General features: G+C 34.9%; 1 protein-coding gene across 1 annotated transcript in view; it reads right to left on the reverse strand.

Moving 5' to 3' along the window:
• ABCC9 (ATP binding cassette subfamily C member 9) overlaps positions 1-19681 on the reverse strand; it is a 130357-nt gene that overhangs the window by 94967 nt on the left and 15709 nt on the right. Inside the window, exons 8-14 of the mRNA XM_008693117.2 lie at positions 14417-14583; positions 13165-13407; positions 11086-11280; positions 8969-9121; positions 8124-8279; positions 6045-6179; positions 4046-4208 (exon numbers count right to left, since the gene is read on the reverse strand). Coding sequence (XP_008691339.1) covers positions 4046-4208; positions 6045-6179; positions 8124-8279; positions 8969-9121; positions 11086-11280; positions 13165-13407; positions 14417-14583 — 1212 coding nt within the window. The remainder of the gene's footprint in view (positions 1-4045; positions 4209-6044; positions 6180-8123; positions 8280-8968; positions 9122-11085; positions 11281-13164; positions 13408-14416; positions 14584-19681) is intronic.

Below are 19681 nucleotides of genomic sequence, written 5' to 3' on the forward strand. Positions count from 1 at the left end.
CCCCCCCCCCCCCTGCCGCCCAACTCGGGACCGGATCCCAGGACGCTGAGATCATGACCGGAGCCTAAGGCAGCTGCTTAACCAACTGAGCCACCCAGGCGCCCCCCACATCATTATTCATAATTCATTTTATAGTCCACATCTTTGACTGGGTAATCTCCCCTTGAGGAGGAAGAGCAAGAACAACTGTTTTTGATTGAAAACCATTTATACAGCAATCTGCACCAGGTACATGTAGCAGGCACTCTTCCTATCCCATTGCAAAGATGAGAATGAGAAACTTCAGGTCACACAGTTGGGATTCAAACCAATGCAGTCGGGCCTATCAGACTGCTCACTACCACCTTGCTCTGCACTAACACGTCACAAGCATTGAGGTGCGATAAGAGTGCTTCACATACATTCTCATATTTAATGATCACAGCTACCCTACACAATAATGAGGAAGCTTGGGAAGGGTAACATGCAAGATTCCAGAGTAGGAGGTGATAGAGCTTAGATTTAAACCCTGATCTTTCTGGTTTCAAAGCTGTATGTTCTTGGGGAGCCCAGGTGGCTCAGTCGGTTAAGCATCTGTCTTTAGCTCAGGTCATGATCCTAGGGTCCTGGGATGGAGCCCCACATCAGGCTTCCTGCTCAGTGGGGAATCTGCTTCTCTCTCCCTTTGACCCTCCCCTGGCTGTGTTCTCTCCCCCTCTCTCTCTTTCAAATAAATAAATAAATAATTTTTAAAAAGCTGTATGTTCTTTCCACTTCTGCATATAAGACTCTATTAAAGTGAAGAGAAAAAAATATAGTAGTCTTTTTGCCTTTTACCAATGGATTAAATCCATAAATAGCACACGACCATTTGGCAATGGAAACTAGGAAATTAATAGAATTTCTCTTCTCCCCAGATATTATCTCAACTGGCAAGAACACTGATTCATAAAAGCAGAGATGAATCTTCAGTTCTATTAGTAAGTGTCCTGTTTTAACTTTGCTTTTCAATATTTTCAGATACCACTGATTGAGCACTTTTATGTTTTGGGTACTTTTTTTTTTTTTTTTTTTTTTTAAGATTTTATTTATTTATGTGACAGAGAGACAGCCAGCGAGAGAGGGAACACAGCAGGGGGAGTGGGAGAGGAAGAAGCAGGCTCACAGCGGAAGAGCCTGATGTGGGACTCGATCCCGGATCGCCAGGATCCCGCCCTGAGCCGAAGGCAGACGCTTTAACGACTGCGCCACCCAGGCGCCCCTGTTTTGGGTACTTTTCTAAACACTTTACACACATTATCCTATTTAATTCCCAAAGATACTCTTAATGCTTCCCAGCTTCCTGTTGAGAAAACTGAGACTCTCCCAAATACTAACCGGGGCTGTAGAGCTGAAAAGTTGCTGAGGAAGGATATCATTTCAGGTTAGCTTGCCCTCTAAGACTCAATAGTAACTACTCTGTCATACAGCTGACTTTTTCCTTTCATTATTTTTTATTTTCTTGTGGTACTCTACAAATACTATTTATAAAATATACAAATTAATATAGTATAATATTTTATATTATTAATATTTTAAATATATCATATATTTAAATATTTATATATATTTAAAATATATCTATTTTAAGTATATTTTATATTTTAAATATTTTAAATATATATTTTTTATATATTTTAAATATATATATATATATATTTTTTTTTTAAGTAGGGTCCATGCCCAGCATGGACCCCAAGGCAGTGCTTGAACTCACAGCCCTGAAACCAAGACCTGAGCTGAGATCAAGAGTCAGACGCTTAACAGACTGAGCCACCCATGTGCCCCTATTTATAAAATATTTTTAACAGTTACTGAACAGTGTCACATTCACCGCCTCATTTGATTCTCACAATATAACTGTAATAATGATTTATTATTATTACACCAATTTTTAGATGAGGAAACTGACGGATGGAGGTTAGTAAGCACTAGACCATTTGCCAGGTGCTTCATATGAGATAATGAGGGTGAAGCACTTGACATCATGCCTGGAATAGAATCAATAACCCAATCAACATTTGTATCATTCATTATTTTAATCTTTACTACGGTCCTACATGGTTGACATTTATATCACCTCATGTTACAGATGAAGAAATTGGGGCTTGGAGGATATAAGCAACTTGGTCAAGGCCACACGGCCAAAAAGTGGCAGAGTTGGGATTTATAGCCAGCACAATGCAACTCCCATAGTGCAAGCTCTTAATCACCAAGAACACTGTATGTAACCATACCATAAATCTTAAAAGTGGCCCAACCGGGAATTTTACACCATTGACTTAAGAATTCTTGCTGCCTGTCATAAACACATGACTCTGTATTTTTACCTTCATGATTTCTTGTTTTTCTCCTCTATTATGGCCTCCTCTGTCCTCTCTTCTTTTGTATCTGACTTTCAAAAACCAACTCAAATTTCATGTCTGGAGACAGATGAACTGGATTAACGACCCACTTCTGCCATTTAGTAGGTGGATGATTTAAGGGAAGTTCAAGTTACTTAAGCTCCTCCACCTCAATGTTTTAATATCTAAAATGTAATTAATGGTAGAATCTAAATCATTAGGATGTTGGGAGGATTAAACAGGATGATATGTGTAAAACCACTCATGGCAATAATTGGCTGAGTATCTCAATATGTTTTTATTGCCATTCTTTCTGGCTGTGTCCATCCTTCTCATGAGTATTTCAGTCCACTGCAGAGAGAAATATACATTCCTCTGTCAGGTCACCAAATTAGAGTACTATTATATAAACAAGTGGATATCAATCATTCCATCTTCTAGCATTTTTTTTTTTAAAGATTTTATTTATTTATTCGACAGAGATAGAAACAGCCAGCAAGAGAGGGAACACAAGCAGAGGGAGTGGGAGAGGAAGAAGCAGGCTCATAGCGGAGGAGCCTGATGTGGGGCTCGATCCCATAACACCGGGATCACGCCCTGAGCCGAGGGCAGACGCTTAACTGCTGTGCCACCCAGGCGCCCCCATCTTCTAGCATTTTGACACCATATTAGCAGTGGTGCAGAGCTAAGATAAATCTCCTTCCCATTTCATTTCTAATGCATCAGGCATCAAGGCTAGAATAAATGAGCTATACAAACCAAATATTTTCTCTAAATCTATTTCACACAAGAAGTATTTATAATCTGTAAGAACTAAAGTAGTTTAGAATTCGAGAGGAAACAATATATTAACCTCCAGAATTTTAATTTGTTCAAAGTCTTGGGAACAATAGAGATAAGCAAAACTGACACACAAACCAAATCAAATGTTAGTGGGAGTAGTTCGGCTGAGTTTCTAAGAATCGTACTAACATAAGCTTAATTATTCTTGAGAGTACCCAGTGTCACTCTGAGGGGAAAAAAACAACAATTTTTTTAACAGCTGCTTTATAAAAATTAGAGTTGAAGATAAAAGTGTTCCATATTTAAAAGTTCTTGAAAATGTATTGGAAAAGAGAGTTTTATGTAAATGTAACTTGACTTCTTCTACTTGACATTTCTTCTCAATTTTCAAAAGTAGCATTTTAACTATAATCTTCAAGAAAATATAATATCATAAGCTTCTAGAAAGACAGGTAAGACAACTGCAGATAATTTTTGAGGATCTTTGGGGATAAGAAGATCAACAGTAATACAGTCAAATCAACTTAAGTAAACCAATTTTTACTGAAAACCCACTATTCACCCCAATGGTAACTGATGTGATGGTTTCAATTACAGGTACTATGCTCAGCACCATCCCCATTTTACAGATGAAGAAACCAAGGATTTCAGATGCAAAGTAATATGACAAAAGCACACATCTTAAAAGGAAACAAATTTAAGTCTACCTGACTCTAAGCCTATGGTAACCATGCTCTTTAATTTAAATTTAAATAGGCTCATGTGGCTAATGGCTATTGGGCAGCATGTATGTAGAAAATGAATGGGCTTCCTCAGATAAGTAGAATGTCTCAGTGATCACAACCTAAAGTGAATAGGCCACGTGTTTTCTGGTGGTCCTTAAAGCAATGGCAACTTACTGGAGAGTGACGTATAAAGTGCAAAGGTTTTGAGACTGGATAGTTCTTTCATTCTTGTTTCTTCTACACTTTTGCAAAAGATGTGCTCCCAGGCATACAACTTTAGAAGTTTGATGCCTTTCAATATTTCATTTGTTTTCTTCAATCTCTCAGTAGAATAATCCTATAAAACAAAAACAAAAAAACAATGCATGCTGCATCCAAGTGATTCAAAGAGCAGGACTATATATATAAAACAGACAGGGATGGACCGGATCTTGATTTCTGCCTGGCTTTGCCACTGATTATGGCTTTGAGATCCCCTGGGAACGATGGCAGGGGCGGGGAGTGGGTGGGGGAGAAGACAAACTCTCTGTGCTTCCACCTCCAACTCTAAAATGAAGAGTTGAATGAAATGGCCTCAAATATCTTTCCACCTAAAAACTGTTATGCTTCTGTTGCTTTGGGTGAAATAAAAGCAGTTTCTTAAAGTTTCACATGATCTGTTTGAATAATGTTTGCAGATAGTATATACAGACGTTTAGGGAAATGATACAGAGACTTTCAGTGGTTCCCTCTAACATCTAACTCATTTTATTCTCTCCTCAGCACTATCACTCATACTTAGAAAACAGTGAATGTAAGAGAAGTTGATTTGCTTCTTATTTGGGAACGTGAAGGTTGTATATGTTCACATTGTGTGTGTTCATATTGTGCCTTCCTAATACACTTCTTGAAACCAAGGACATTACCTTTAACTTCAAGAGATTTCTACATACCTCTTCTTAAGCTCTTGTTTAAGGCCTAAATTAGATTTACTCATTACTAAGAACTTGGATTAACTGTAAAGAGATTTTTACAAAAGTCACAATTTACTCAACTGCTGCAACTTCCACCACCGCCAGGTATTAGAATGATCAGTAAGGTACATTATGACCTATGAACCACTAAAAGGAGCAGGGCAAGTGGCCAAACGGTAGATAGGAGGAAGGAAAAATAGCCAATGGTTTGGTTTTTATTCATCTTCTGGTCTCTACAGGGTCTTAGATGCCTATCAAATGATTGTTGCATGAGTAAATGAATACAGTATGACTAGCTAAATGAAAGACAGCTGTTTGAGGATAGTAATGTTTCCGCTTTGTGTCCCTCTTCCTCACCTCTCGGTATTTACATCCTGAAGTAAAGATGGGTATATGGCTCAGACAGAAGTAATGAGTAACCTCAGCGGGAGCAGCAGAAAAACAAGTGATAGAACCACCTGCATGACACGCAACTTGCTTGTCACAGCAGAAACCAACTTGGGAAACAATTCCATCAGTGGCAGACTCCCTACATTTTATGACTGATTTACAGACAGCCTTGCTCATACTTAATCAAACTTTATTTCTAAACATGCTGTCAACAATTTTATTATTTGCAAATATTTCTTTAAAAGAAGCCAATTCTTACTCAAATAAAATGACTTCATGGCACATTGAAGCCAGAAAGCGTCAATAATTGGACTTCTTCTTGCTTGCCAAGTTGACCATGAACACTATTCAGCCAGAGAGGCTGCCACTGAAATACTTGAGTGTAACTCCATAGATCATCACATGGTTTGATTTTTTTTGAGGGAAATTTAACTTCGGAAGCAACAAACCTGATGCTTAATTTGTTCTTTGGTCCAAGCATTCCATGTCAATAATTACAACCAACGGGCTCAAAATACACTTAGGTATATTCTCTAGACAAATGATCTAGAAGAAGATCCAACACCTCCTCACTTCACGGCACTTAAAAACATCAGGAATTGTGACTCCAGTATTTTGAGTCTAAGATCATCAAATCATACATTTCAAATCCACTTTTAAAAAGTGTTTTTTTGCAACACAGAAATTACACATTTGCTGCCTAAGAATTGAAATGAAATATAATAATTTCCAAATTATTCTGAGCGGCATGTATTCATTTCCCATTATTTTAAAAATAAAACAGCTTACTAGATTTTTCCTAATCAAGTTTCCAAAAGATGTGAACTTACCAGAGTGCTTTTCTGAGCCTCCGCCAACTTTGTAGCAATGAAGTACTGAATTGGCGCAAGGAGCACAATGACAGCTGCACCAACCAATGCGCTTGATCCAAGTAAATTATAGAGCAGAATCACTCCCATTATGATCTAGAAAGGAAAACATACGGAAAAGAGAAAATGAACAGCGTGTGGGGACCACTGCATGAAAGGAAATATATTTTGGTGAAAATGTAGTATTTCTTCATTATTAATTGACTAATAAATACATTTACTTGTAGGGCAACTCAACTAAGAACAGTTGGGTTTTGCTGTGTTTTATTTGGGAAAAGCTAAGTAGTAGGAATTTATCTTTAGTCTGATGATCTGTACAACGGGTGTCAATCCAATTTACTGTGTGAGGTTCCCCCGATGTTTCGGACCTTCTAAGACAGTCTTCACATTTTTAAAAGCACATGAAATTTTTCGTGAAAATATTATCACCCTCTGTAACTGACATTCCATATTGTCGTGGAATTCTACCAGCTTTTCCGGGCAGGAAGGAAAGCAGGAGGCAGCATCATAATGTAAGTGAGCACTGGATGGTTGTCTGCAGGCTAAGGAATCATCTGAGCTCCTCACATCCTCAATAACCCTGGAAGTCACTCGATGACAGGAAGGCTAAGCGTAACTAAAACTGTGAGGAAGCTAACATTGATGGTTCTCCATCATACCTCTCTTCCCTTTTTAAATTTATTTCCCCAAACCCAGGGCTGACCCACGGAAGCCAACCCTCTCTGGTTTGTCGCTTTCTTCTTCTTCCTTTAAACACTTAGGATTTGATCCCTCAATCTTCTCTCCCTACTTTTTTTCCTCCAGTAGCTCAGCTTATCATGGCTAAAAATGTCAACTAATGAACTATATCCATGTAGTGAAAGCATCTAATCCTTGTGTGTTTGCCAATGATAACAGCTTAACAGTGGCCTTTTGGAGGCAAGTACACATATTTACTGCCTAACCAATTAGGCTTTTTAGGGATTCCAATCAAAATGAAAGTTTCCTTAACGTCACTCATGATGCAGTCATTCAGAGGCAGCCTGGGATTTTTGGTGCATTTTAAATTATATCACGTAGGCAGCCACCTACTTGACTTGTATATAAGTACATATTGATAAAACAAGACCAAGCATATCTTCAATCTTTCTTTGTGTCATGCACTGCATAGGATATACACTTTTATTTGACTTGGATTTCCATTTAAAACTAAAAAGGCAAACAAATTTTAAAACTACCATATCTTCTTTATTATTGTATGCATTTTAGTAAACGTGGCACACAGGGACAAAGGTGACAGACTGGATCAAATAAGATCTACAGTTTAAGCTCTATCTACAGGATGCCAAACTCAAGATAACTAAAAATATTCAGCATCACGTAGAAGAAAGAGCTGAAAACATTTCTTTTGCTCTTTTTACCCAATTAGGGGGGAAAAACTGCATCTTTGCTAAAATGCTATTTTCCATAAAAAATAACTAAATTGCCCTCCAGCTTGTTAGTGTTCCTACCACCTAATAAAGTTTGACATTTTATAATACATCAGCTATTGAAACTATGGGATGGATTACAGCAATTGTTCTACTTTAGAAATGCTGTAAGAGAGTCTGTCAGAATGAAAGGGGTCAAGCCTTGGCTCTGTGACTTGCCTGAATTTGTTCAATAACAGTAACAACTAACAAATACTGGATGCCCATGAAATGTTAGGCATTATGCTGAATGTGCTACACATATTAACTTAGTTAGTCTTGACAATTCCAACAATTCTAGAAGGCAGATACTATTATCATTCCCATTTTAAAGTTGAGGAAACGAATGTTTTGAGGATTTAAACACTTGTGCAAACAGAGTAGAGCAGATATTTGAACCTAAGCAGTAGAATTCCAAACCCTACTTTCTTAAGCTATGTCAGAGCATTTCTGAGTCTCAGCTTTCTTCTCTATAAAAAGAATATAATAATATCAGCATATTCAAAGCGTTTGCCCGTTACTGAGCTAAGTATCTCATACTCCTTTTGTTTTGTTTCCTCTGCAAATGAGAATATTACTTATATTGATCTACCTGAACAGGCATTGCCCATAGATTGGGACACAGGAACAAGAACCACATGAGTTGATTGGTTTCAATGGCAACCAAGTTATTGATCTGTCCCAGGGTCATCTCACCCATGGATAAATTAGATGTAGATAGCCTAAGGATTTTATTGTATATCATGGCCTGTAAGAAAGAAAAACAAAAAAAGTACTTGAAGCTCTGAACTTAATCAACACTATGTTTATTCACTTTTATTGAAAAGATAACATTTTAAATTTTTCTGGAAAAAAGAGGGGGAAAAAACCTAGAATGCCATCTTCTTAAGTCAACCACTACCTTCATTTTAGCATAGTTACTTTCAGTCCTCAATTACGTACAAACTTAATTTCTGGCGATATAATCAAAACGCATATTCAATTTCAAACATAAGCTCTAGAACAAATCGAAACAGAGCTAAATAAATGAGTTTTCAAAAGCAAGCTTTCTTTCTTTCTTTCTTTCTTTCTTTCTTTCTTTCTTTCTTTCTTTCTTTCTTTCTTTCTTTCTTTCTTTCGGTAGGCTCCACACCCAGCATGGAGCCCAACCTAGGACTTGAACTCACGACCCTGAGATCAAGACCTGTGCTGAGATCAAGAGTCAGATGCTTAACTGACTGAGCCACCCAGGTGCCCCAAAAGTTTTATGATTATAAAAGCTTTTAAAAATTCAGTGGGTTTACTAATTAGCTTTGTTTATTTTATTAAGCAGCTAGAAGTGTTGAAGTTGCAGTATCAAAGTAAAAACAAAGGACAATATTGACTCCACTACCCTTCTATCATCGGATGGTGTATGGCATTTTCAAAAAACAAAGATCATTCAAAGCTTGTACATACCAGAAGAGCTCCACGAAGGTTAATGCCAGTCTCTATGGTTACATAGTAGGAAGCCTGCAAAAATGTCCTTTGCAGAATAAGGGCCAAGAAAAGAAGAACTGCTAGTACATAAGCATTTTCAAGAAATTCCTTTGATGAAAGGGTTTCTGAAATCTTGTCCCAGAAGAAAAAGAAATAAATTAAAACTGGTCTTTTCATATGCCAGGTGTACAGTTCACATCTATTAAATGATACATGTTTTTTAAATATAAAATCTCAATGTCTTTATAACAGCAGTGGGATGAGCCACAGCAAGGCAATTTTGGCTTTTCTTCATCATGTCCACAGATGCAAATTCAAACTATTTCAATGCATAAAATCCCAAATTGATCATTAAGATTGCTGGAAATGTCTGACTGTAGAAAAAAGGTACATTTTAATTTTTAAAAATTAAAGTATATTTTCTGTAAAGACATATTATTCTGTCTTAAGAAGTAGTAACTGAAGATTGAAGTTGATTTAGACTGTAATTTTAAGTAGAAACCACAAAACTGATAGTTGGTCAGCAAGACCACTGAAACAAAATACAATTTCTATAGCTTTACTAATTTAAAATAATTCTACATAGTTGACTTAATCTAATTTTCAGATATCTTAATTTATATTAACAACAAAATAAATTACCAACTATGAAATATGTAATGTGGCTATTGATTTCACCCACATTGACTTTTCCAGTGACAAAACACAACTTATGAAATTGTTTGAGTAAGAATATGACTGAAACCATCATAAGGACATACAAAACTGGTTGCTTTTTGTTTGTAACAATAGTATTTGGTAACTTGTTGGTTAGAAGTGAGGGAAAGGTAACACTCAAATAAGTACACCATGTCAATATCAGCAATCTTCATTTTTTATGGTTTAGATCCATTAATTTCTATGTCTGGTCCCCTCCTCTTCTTCCATGGGGATACAAAGAAATGTGTAAGTTCTGTTCCTTCTCAGAAAAACGTGTAAGGGAGAAGGATGATAGAAAAATTCTAGGTGGAATGTATGGAATGTAATCAGGCTAGTAGGGACAAAACATCACAAAAGTGCAACCAATGGTGAAAATATCTGGTTCTCTTCAATAATAATTGAGCACCAATATGTGCAAGCGACTAGGCTACACATTGTGAACACAAATATGAACAGTTCACAGTCCTTCTGTTTAAAGGGCTTACCACCTAGAAAGGTAAGCATATCCATAAATAACATGTTTTATTATAAAGAGCACTTATAGCGAGTGCCAAGGTGAAATAAACAACGTGTTGGACGGAACAAAGAAGAGTCAAATTCTAACCAGAACAATCAGAAAAGCCTCACTGAGGAGGTGCATTTGATGTAGGCTTTGAGAATGCATGAAATTTTAATAGGTGAAGAAAAAGGACCGTAAATCAGATTAAGGGCATAGAAAAGGAAAATTGATGCATCTAGTCTAGAGATTCTATCTGTGAACATAAGGAAATCAGCTCTTATCTTAGAAACTGGGAAGTTCATGATGAGACTTTCTTAAGAATAGAGAATAAGAGACTATATATTTATAACAGCAAATATATAGTATCTTATACTGTATAGCCCCCCAAATAGTAGCATAATATCTAACAAAAATATCATAATGTGACTTGCCCTGATCATTGTGAAACAGGGTGATGGCTTTTATCATATAAGAAAAGATAAATGTATATGGTGCAAATCACATTGCTAATGTGATTGATCACAGGCCTCCAAAAAAAGTGACTCGGCCACCCCTCATGTACTCATGCATGAAAATTCTTGGAAGGGTTGCTGAAAAGATCATAGAAAATAATCAATGTGAAATTTCTGAACATGGTTTCTGGCTCATAGTAGATATTCATGAAATATTTATAGGCTCTGAATCTGAGAAATAATTTTGTTGAACAGATCCATTCAATGAATACATAAACACATGATTTTCTCTACATGGAAAATTATTGTTTTCTTTGCTTTAAATGCATTCAATTCTCTGTAAATAAGCCTGTTTGAACTGTTCAAAGAACTGCATTAATAAAAAGGAACAATTACAATGAAATCTGCCAATAATACGTTTCTTTTCAAAAGCACCACAAACTTACTCCTGTTGTGTTATTTGTCCCATTCTGGGTTTCATTCACACGCTGAACTATTCCAGAAATACAGAGAGGTCCAGCAAAACCCAGTAAGTCTGCAAGATAACGGAATGTGCTACTAAGTAGAATTGGTCGTCCAAAAGCTCTATACATTGCTAGCCATATAGATGGAGTCCGGTTTGGATGATCTGCTACTTTTTTCTGAAAGAAAAAAAAACAAAAAACAGACGAACCAAAATAAAACTACTAGCACAGCAATTAATCTCAGCAACTGTGGCAATTCCTTTTGGTATTTCTGATGATATTTTAAGTTTATAAGTAAGTGTTAATGAGTCCCTTTAGTAGAGTATGCATAATCCGTATCCTTGCATTCTATGCAAATGGTAGCTACTGCACGCCTTTTAATGGGATAGAATAAGGAGTATGGTCTATTTAGGCCATATTTTCAAAGACTTTGCATTATTTTTAGCTGTCAAAGGATAACCCCATATTCTTAAGGTCAAATTAATTTTAATTCTTTTTGATTTGGAACATACATATCTGTCACGAAAATTACCAAATACCATTGTATGGAAAAGAAGATAGTAAAGTACAAAAATCAAGCTTATCGAAAGACTAGTCAAGATTTCTGGAGTTACTATATCACAAGATATTTATCAGAAGCTCAAGATACTTCACTACAAGCTAAACAAAACTGATCATCCCAACTTCAAATTGTTTCTCTCCCAGGTATTTCCTATCTCCATGAATAGTAGTCAGCACCGTTTAATGTTGTGTTAAACTTATGTTTCCTAATTATTTGACAAAGAAAGGCAAATTTGAAGATGGCATATACGTTTAAGCCAATGCATGGCTTCACACATCTGTAGTGGTTTGTTGAAAGGATTTTAAGACCTGAACAATCATCATAATTAATTCTTAGAGAGGAGGTGGATAACATTTTTTCATTGTAGGAACCCAACTCAATGGAATAGAATTCAATTGTGTTTCATATTCGATTCCCTGTTAGATGAATAATTTGATTATTTTTAAAAGTTTATTAATGCAAATGTTAACGCACTAAGTTCAAGCTGATCTGTTTTATAAAGAGTACTCAGAACACTTAAACTATGTTTAGGCTATATTGTTAATCTTTACTTTAGCAAAGAAGTTTTAAAAACATTATGCAATACTTTTCCCAGAGGTGAAACCAAAAAGATGACTCAGGTTCATTTGTAGTAACCATTTCCTGCAATATTTATTTCATAAGACACATTTTTGACACAAAACAGAGGTCATTTTCATCATTTACCATAAATGCTTTGTTGTTTATTTAGAACAGACAAAAACTCTAACTGATTCACCATACCCTACCCCTTTCCAATGTTGTTGTGAATACTAATAATTTCAATCGCAACAATATTTGTAGATGACTGCCATATAAATTACATCTACCACTGTGGAGAGCACACATGACTATACAGAATAATAACAAGACAAATTCAAAATATCCAAAGACTCATGTTTAAAGTTTTTAAAGCAATTGCTCAAAGAAAGTACCAGAAGAAACCAATTTTGAATGACATAGAGGATGATACATGGAATAGGTAGATAACTTTATTTAATTCAGTTCTCAAGTTTGGAATACAGGCTCCAAATTTTAGTAAATAATTATTTTAGGGATCCTAGTTTCTTAAAAGTGGTTATTAATGATATGATTTATTTTACCTTTATATAACAAAATTATTGACAAGATACTTAAAAAAAACTTAACAATTCCATGAGTTATTAACATGATATGGTAACAAGAATTAGATATACATGATCACTGAGCTTAATTTTTACTTTCCACTTGGTTCCAGGAAAAAAAATAATGTTCCCTCTATCCCTCCTCATGTATGAACTGGGCAATTAACACAATATAACTTTACTTCATTGGCTCTTCTGGTATATTCTCAGTGGCCCAATTCACATGACTCAAAATTATTGGGATAGACATATGAAGAAAATCTGATCTTCCTTAACCAAGATGCTTAAGCTTAGTGCCTTTTACTTAACAGACCCATTTTCTACAATTATGGACATGAAAAACAGATACTAAATTACCTTTTGTTCTTCATATGCATCTTTCAGGCAAACATAATTCGTTACCGCCCTCATTGCTATTGGTAATTTTCCAATTGCTTTCAGATCAATAGGCTTTTTATGAGCAGATATGATAAGCGTGTTCATCCACCAGTATGTTGCTTTTGACAATAAATTTACAAATGGTTGAAGAAATCTCACACCCAGATCCTGGAGGTCTTCAGGAGGCTTTACTTTCTGAGGATTCATGAAGAATACATATCTCTGTGGCAAGAAAAATTCCACGGAGTAATAATAACCCAATTATTTTTCCACATATTAAAATTAAATTTTAACCTTTTCTACATTTTCATTTCAGGAAAACAAAATGTATATTTTAATACCTCTTACATTCCTTTGGAGATATTTTTTAAAATATTTCCCTTCTGTTGTGACTAGATTAATTAGTTAAATGCCAGAATTTTATGTTTAATCCACTTAGGGACAATTCTTAAAAAACCAGATTATCCCTTTAAAATATAGTTATTACTAACAACCAGTCTTTCATGATATCCTGTGATAGGGTCAACTAAATAAAGATTTTTACATTATTTAGATTTTTTAAATGTGTTGACACCATTATTGAGTCATTCTCTGATAATTTGTGGTTTGGCTGATGTTCACTAACTGTTCTCCGCTATTCCTTACAGATTGTGATTTGCCATTCAGAGCAAACTCAAAGTGATCTGGTAGAAAATGAATATTGAAAAATCATTCAGAAGTATGTCACACAACATAATAGCATTATGTGATGCAAAACACAATAGGTTTGTAATCACAGACCAGGCATGAGTCTTGACTGTGTGACTTTGAATGTATCTAGTTATCTCTGTAGAAGTTTCTTCATCAGTGAAATGAGCAAACATATTATCTTCTTTTCATTTTGAAATTTCTAATACAGTAGTTTGCTTAATATAGGTGTGCTTGGGGCAAATCATGGATGATGGAATTTCCTGATGAAAACACTTTCATCTATAATATGAACAGAGCATAATGTTTGGCACATAACAATCCTACTCAATCAATATTTACAAATGAATAAATAGATTCAAGGGTCATACCAAGATTTCTGGAACACTAATGGCCTGAAACTTAGTGATTAGTTCAACTTTTATACACATGGAGGATATACATTTGTTCATCCTCTTGAATACTAATGATTTCTGGCTAACTATAATCTTTAATATAGGGGTCTTAAATTCCAGTAATTAAACAAAAACGATTAGATACCTACTCTGACCCGAATTACATTGATCTCCACAGCCATGAGCAGTCCGTTCAAGATGACCATCATGCCAGTGATGCAGAAACGCAGGTCTGATACTCCCCAACCAGACTGCCAGTATTTGACCAATTTTATGGTCTTTGTAATAAAGGCCATTACCCAATACAGAAATAGGGCTGGAAAAATAAAAAGGAAAAGGAAAAAGATGCAATCTTTCCCTGATATTTTTTTTGACTTCACTGAAATTTCAATATAAATATAATGCTTTTCAATAACAAAGATAATTTTTAATACTTTATTTCCACATAAATTTTATTTTTTAAGAAAACAACATATATGCCCCAGCGCACTTTTAGAGTTTTGAACTGAAGGTGCGGTAATGACTTTAAAATGCTGGTGCTATATTGCATGGTGCACTGGGTGTTATATGCAAATAATGAATCATGGAACATTACATCAAAAACTAAGGATATACTGTATGGTGACTAACATAACATAATAAAAATTATTATTAAAAAAACAAATAAATAAAATAAAATGCTGGTGCTTCCACTCTGTAATAGATGGGCAGATGTAAAAAGACACGTAAATAGGAATAACCTACACTCCAGAACTTATGTGTAATTCTGTTGACTTTAAAGTCAATTCTACCTCCTGATGTTGCTTTCTTTTTTTTTTTTTTAAAGAAGCCCCGATTATATTATATGCATCACCTATCCCATAGGTAAGTGTATTGCAGATTCCAGGGGTATGTCGAATGGTATTACCCTGGAATTACTATGGAATGTACGTTGGCTATATAATGGGGTTTCTGCTTTACAAATGATCAACATTCAAGTAGTAAGTAACTCTTCTCACCCAAATGGCTTAAAACACCACATTCCTCCACAAACTGAGGAGAAGAACAATGATCCTACAGAACAAAGCCAGACCTTACACAATGGGATGAGAAAGGTAGGGATCTATACCATCTCCTAACCACAGCCAGCCTTTCACAACAAAAATGAGATGGACACAGACACTTTACTAGAAATCAAAGGTCCAGTATACTTCAAACTTTGAATAAAGATCAGTACAAATGAATATGGGATTAGAAAGAAGTAATCTGAAACATATACGAGACAATCCATTGTACAATACTTATCAGAGTTATTAAAGTTTAAAGATGGTCACAGCTTCCTTAGTGAAAAAGAACTGAAACTTTGGCATATAAGTACATCATCTATTTTATTCTAGCATAAAATAGAAAATGTCAGAATAGATTTAGAAAAAAAAAAAAAGACCAAATTACATGCAACTACATGCTACCTAAAGAGATTCATCTTGGGGCACCTGGGTGGCTTAGTTTGTTCAGCGTCCGACTCTTGATTTTGGCTTAGATTATGATCTTGGTGTCTTGGGATTGAGGCCCACATTGGGCTCTGTGCTCAGCACAGAGTCTGCTTAGGATTTTCTCTCTCCTTTTCCCTTTGCCCCTCCCTCTGCTCACCTGCTCGCTCTCTCTCTCTCTTTCTCTCAAATAAATAAAATCTTTAAAAAAAAAGAGGGAGATTCATCTTACGTATAAAGAAACAGATTGAAACTAAGTAGATAGAAAAAAATATACAATGAAAGGAGTAAACACAAGAAATCTGGAGTGGCTATATTAGTATCAGATAAAGTAAACTTTAAAACAAAGAATATTATTATCAAAAATACTAATCCGAAGGGATACATGGACCCCGATGTTTACAGCAGCATTATCTACAATAACCAAATTATGGAAACAGCCCAAGTGTCCATCGATTGATGAATGGAGAAAGATGTGAGATACACACACACACACTGGAATATTACTCAGCCACAAAAAAGATTGAACTCTTGCTATTTGCAATGACATGGATGGAGCTAGAGTATTATGCTATGCAAAATAGGTCAGTCAGAGAAAGACAAATACCATATGACTTCACTCATATGTGGAATTTAAGAAATGAAACAAATGAGCAAATGGAAGAGGAAGAGAGAGAGGCAAACCAAGAAACAGACTCTTAACTATAGAGAACAAACTGATGGTTACCAGAGTGGAGGTGGGTGGGGGGATTAAGGAGTGCACTTGTGATGAGCACTGGGTGATGTATGTACATGTTGAATCACTAAATTGTACACCTGAAACTAATTCTACACTGTATGTTAACTAACTGGAATTTAAATAAAAACTTGAAAAAAATAGAGTATTATCAGAAACTTTGAAAACTTTTAATAATGACAAAGGGTCAGTTTTTTAGAGACACAACAATAAAAAAAAACACATTTGCCTAATAAAGATTTAGAAGATCAGAACGCTATCAACCACTTTGAGCTATTGATATTTATAAGGCTATATAATATTTAATATTATAAAAATATACCCGAACACCCAAACACCTTCAGAATACACATTCTTGTTAGTGCACATGGTACTGGCATAGGCTGTATACTCAGAAAACCAGAAAAAATAAAGAAATCATATGAAGTATGTTCTCTGTTCACAATAAAAATAAATTAAAAATCAAGAAGAACATTATATCAAAAGCTAATGATGTACTATACGTTGGCTAATTGAATTTAAATAAAAAATAAATAAAAATGAATAAGTGAATAATAAATGAAGATTAAAATTTTAAATAAATTAATTAAATAAAAAACAAACAAGAACAATCAGTGTATTGATTTTCTATTACTGCTAAGCCAATTATGACAGGTTTAGCAGCTTATATCAACACACATTTATTATCTCACAGTTTCCATGGGTCAAGAGTCTGGGCATGGATGAACTGGATTCTTTGTTTCAGGGTCTCACCAGACTGCAAGCCAGGCATTGACCAGGGCTGCAGTCTCAACAGAAGCTCAACTGATTTGGTGTCCTCATCTTTGCCACACTCTATTGACTAGAAACAAATCACGTGTCCCACTCACATTCAAGGGTGTGAACACCAGGGACAGAGACTGTGAAGGTAAACGTCGAGACTTTCCACACAATTAGATATCTAGAAGTCTCCAAACATTTGGAAGTTAAACAACATAGTTTTAATTAACTGCATGTTAAAAAAGAAATCACTAGGGAAATTAGAAAATATTTGAACTAAATTATAATAAAAATAGTACTTATTAAAAATGTAAGGATTGCAACTAAATCAATACTCTACAAGGAAAATTTATGGCTTTAAATATTTATTTTAGAAAAAAAGACAGATCCAAAATCAATGATCTAAGTTTCTATCTTAAAAGCTAAGGAAAGAAAAACAATGAACAAAATAAATAAATGGATGAAAATGATAGAGATAAGAGTGGAAAGCAATGAAATAGAAAATGAATAATTGAGAAAATTAACAAACCTAACAAAGCCAACAAAGTTGATTTTTGTAAAAAAGATCAAGAAGATTGCTAAGTCTCCAGCTAGACTGATCAAGAAAAGAAGGAAATCATAAATCACCAGTATTAGGAATGAAAGAAGAATTATCCCTACATATCCTGCATACTTAAGAAAGATAATTGGGGAATACCTTGAACAACTTTATGACAATAAATAAAAAAACTTAGACGAAAGGGAAAATTTCTTGAAACCTGTAACTAACGAAAACTGCATAGCAAGAAATACTCTGAAGAGTCTATATCTAATAGAGAAATAAGTTTAAACGTAATAAATTTTCTCCTACTGAGATTTTTTTTTGGGGGGGAATAAACAAACTGACTCTAACTACATATGACAATACAAAAGAACTAGAATATCCAAGGCAATCTTGGGAGAAAAGCAAAGAAAACAAGTTGTATGGGTACACTATATGATTTCAAGACCTCCAAAGCAATAGTAATCAGATGAAGACAGAATGGTAATCTCATAAAACTCACAAACAGATCAAAGGAACAGAAACTGTAGAGCCGAGAAATAGATCATACTAAAATGGTAATTTGATTCAAATATTTTACAAAGGTCCCAACACAATCTAATGAGAAACGGAAAGTCTATTCCACAAATGGTGCTGGAACACATGGATATCCATTTGGAAAAAAACAGCCTTGGTACCAGCCTTACATCATAGACACAATTAATTTTAAATGGATCACGGTCCTAAAAATAAAAACTAAAACTATAAAGCTTCTAAAAAAAAAAAAAAACAAACCCAGGAGACTATGAGGGAAACGTATTTTGAGAAGAGGCAAAAAATTTTTAAGACACAGAAAGCAATAATTATGCATGAAAAAATGATAAGTTATGGTACATCAAAATTGAAATCTTCTGCTCACCAAAAGACCATGTTAAGTAAATGAATATGCATGCCACAGACTGGAAGAAAAATATTCTCAAAACATACATCCAACGCCATACTAATATCTAGTATATATAAAGTACTCCCACAACTCAATAATACAAATGCAACCCAATAAAAAACAGGCAAAAGATATGATATAGCTGCTTAACAAATATAACAAATGGTTAATAAACTTATCAAAAAGTGCTCAACATCATTAGCCATCAGGGAAATGCAATCTCAAACCACAATGAATTATCAGTACACACCCACCAGCATGGCTAAATTAGAAAGATCAACTCATCAAAGTTGGTGAGCATGTGGATAAACTGGGACTCCTACACATTATTAGTGAGTATGTAAAGTAAACCACTTTGGGAAAAGATCTTGTGGGTTCTTAACAAAACACCAACATTTACCTACATAGCCTATGATCCAGAAATTCTACTCCTAGGTATTTACTCAAGGGAAATAAAAAACACATATCCACAGAAAGACTTGCACATGAATGTTTATACACTTTTTTTTTCATGATAGCCAAAACCTGGAAAAAGTCGAGGTACTTATTGTCAAGAGGACAGAAAACTGTGGTTCTTTACACAGTGGAATAATACCCAACAATTACAAGAACAAAACACTGATCTGTACTATATTATGGATGACCCTCAAAAAAAATCATGCTGAGAGAAAGAAGTGTTACACAAAAGAATTTATACTATATGATTCAATTTATGTGAAGTTCTAGAATAGACAAATCTTATCTACAGCGGGGCAAAAATCAGATTAGATTTTTGCCTCTATGGAGATGAAAATGAGGACTGACACAAGAAAACTTTCATGGATGATGGCACTGTTCTATAGTTAGATAGGTGTGTGCATTTAGAAATTTAAGATTTCTATACTTCAGCATGTAAGTTTTATCTCACAAAAAGAACTGTAGGAAAATTTAACTCTAGTTAATGATATGCATGCTGAAATAATTAGGAGGTAAAGCATATTAATGTCT

Source organism: Ursus maritimus, unplaced genomic scaffold (genome assembly GCF_017311325.1).
Source record: "Ursus maritimus isolate PB19 unplaced genomic scaffold, ASM1731132v1 scaffold_26, whole genome shotgun sequence".
NCBI classification, from domain to species: Eukaryota; Metazoa; Chordata; class Mammalia; order Carnivora; family Ursidae; genus Ursus; species Ursus maritimus.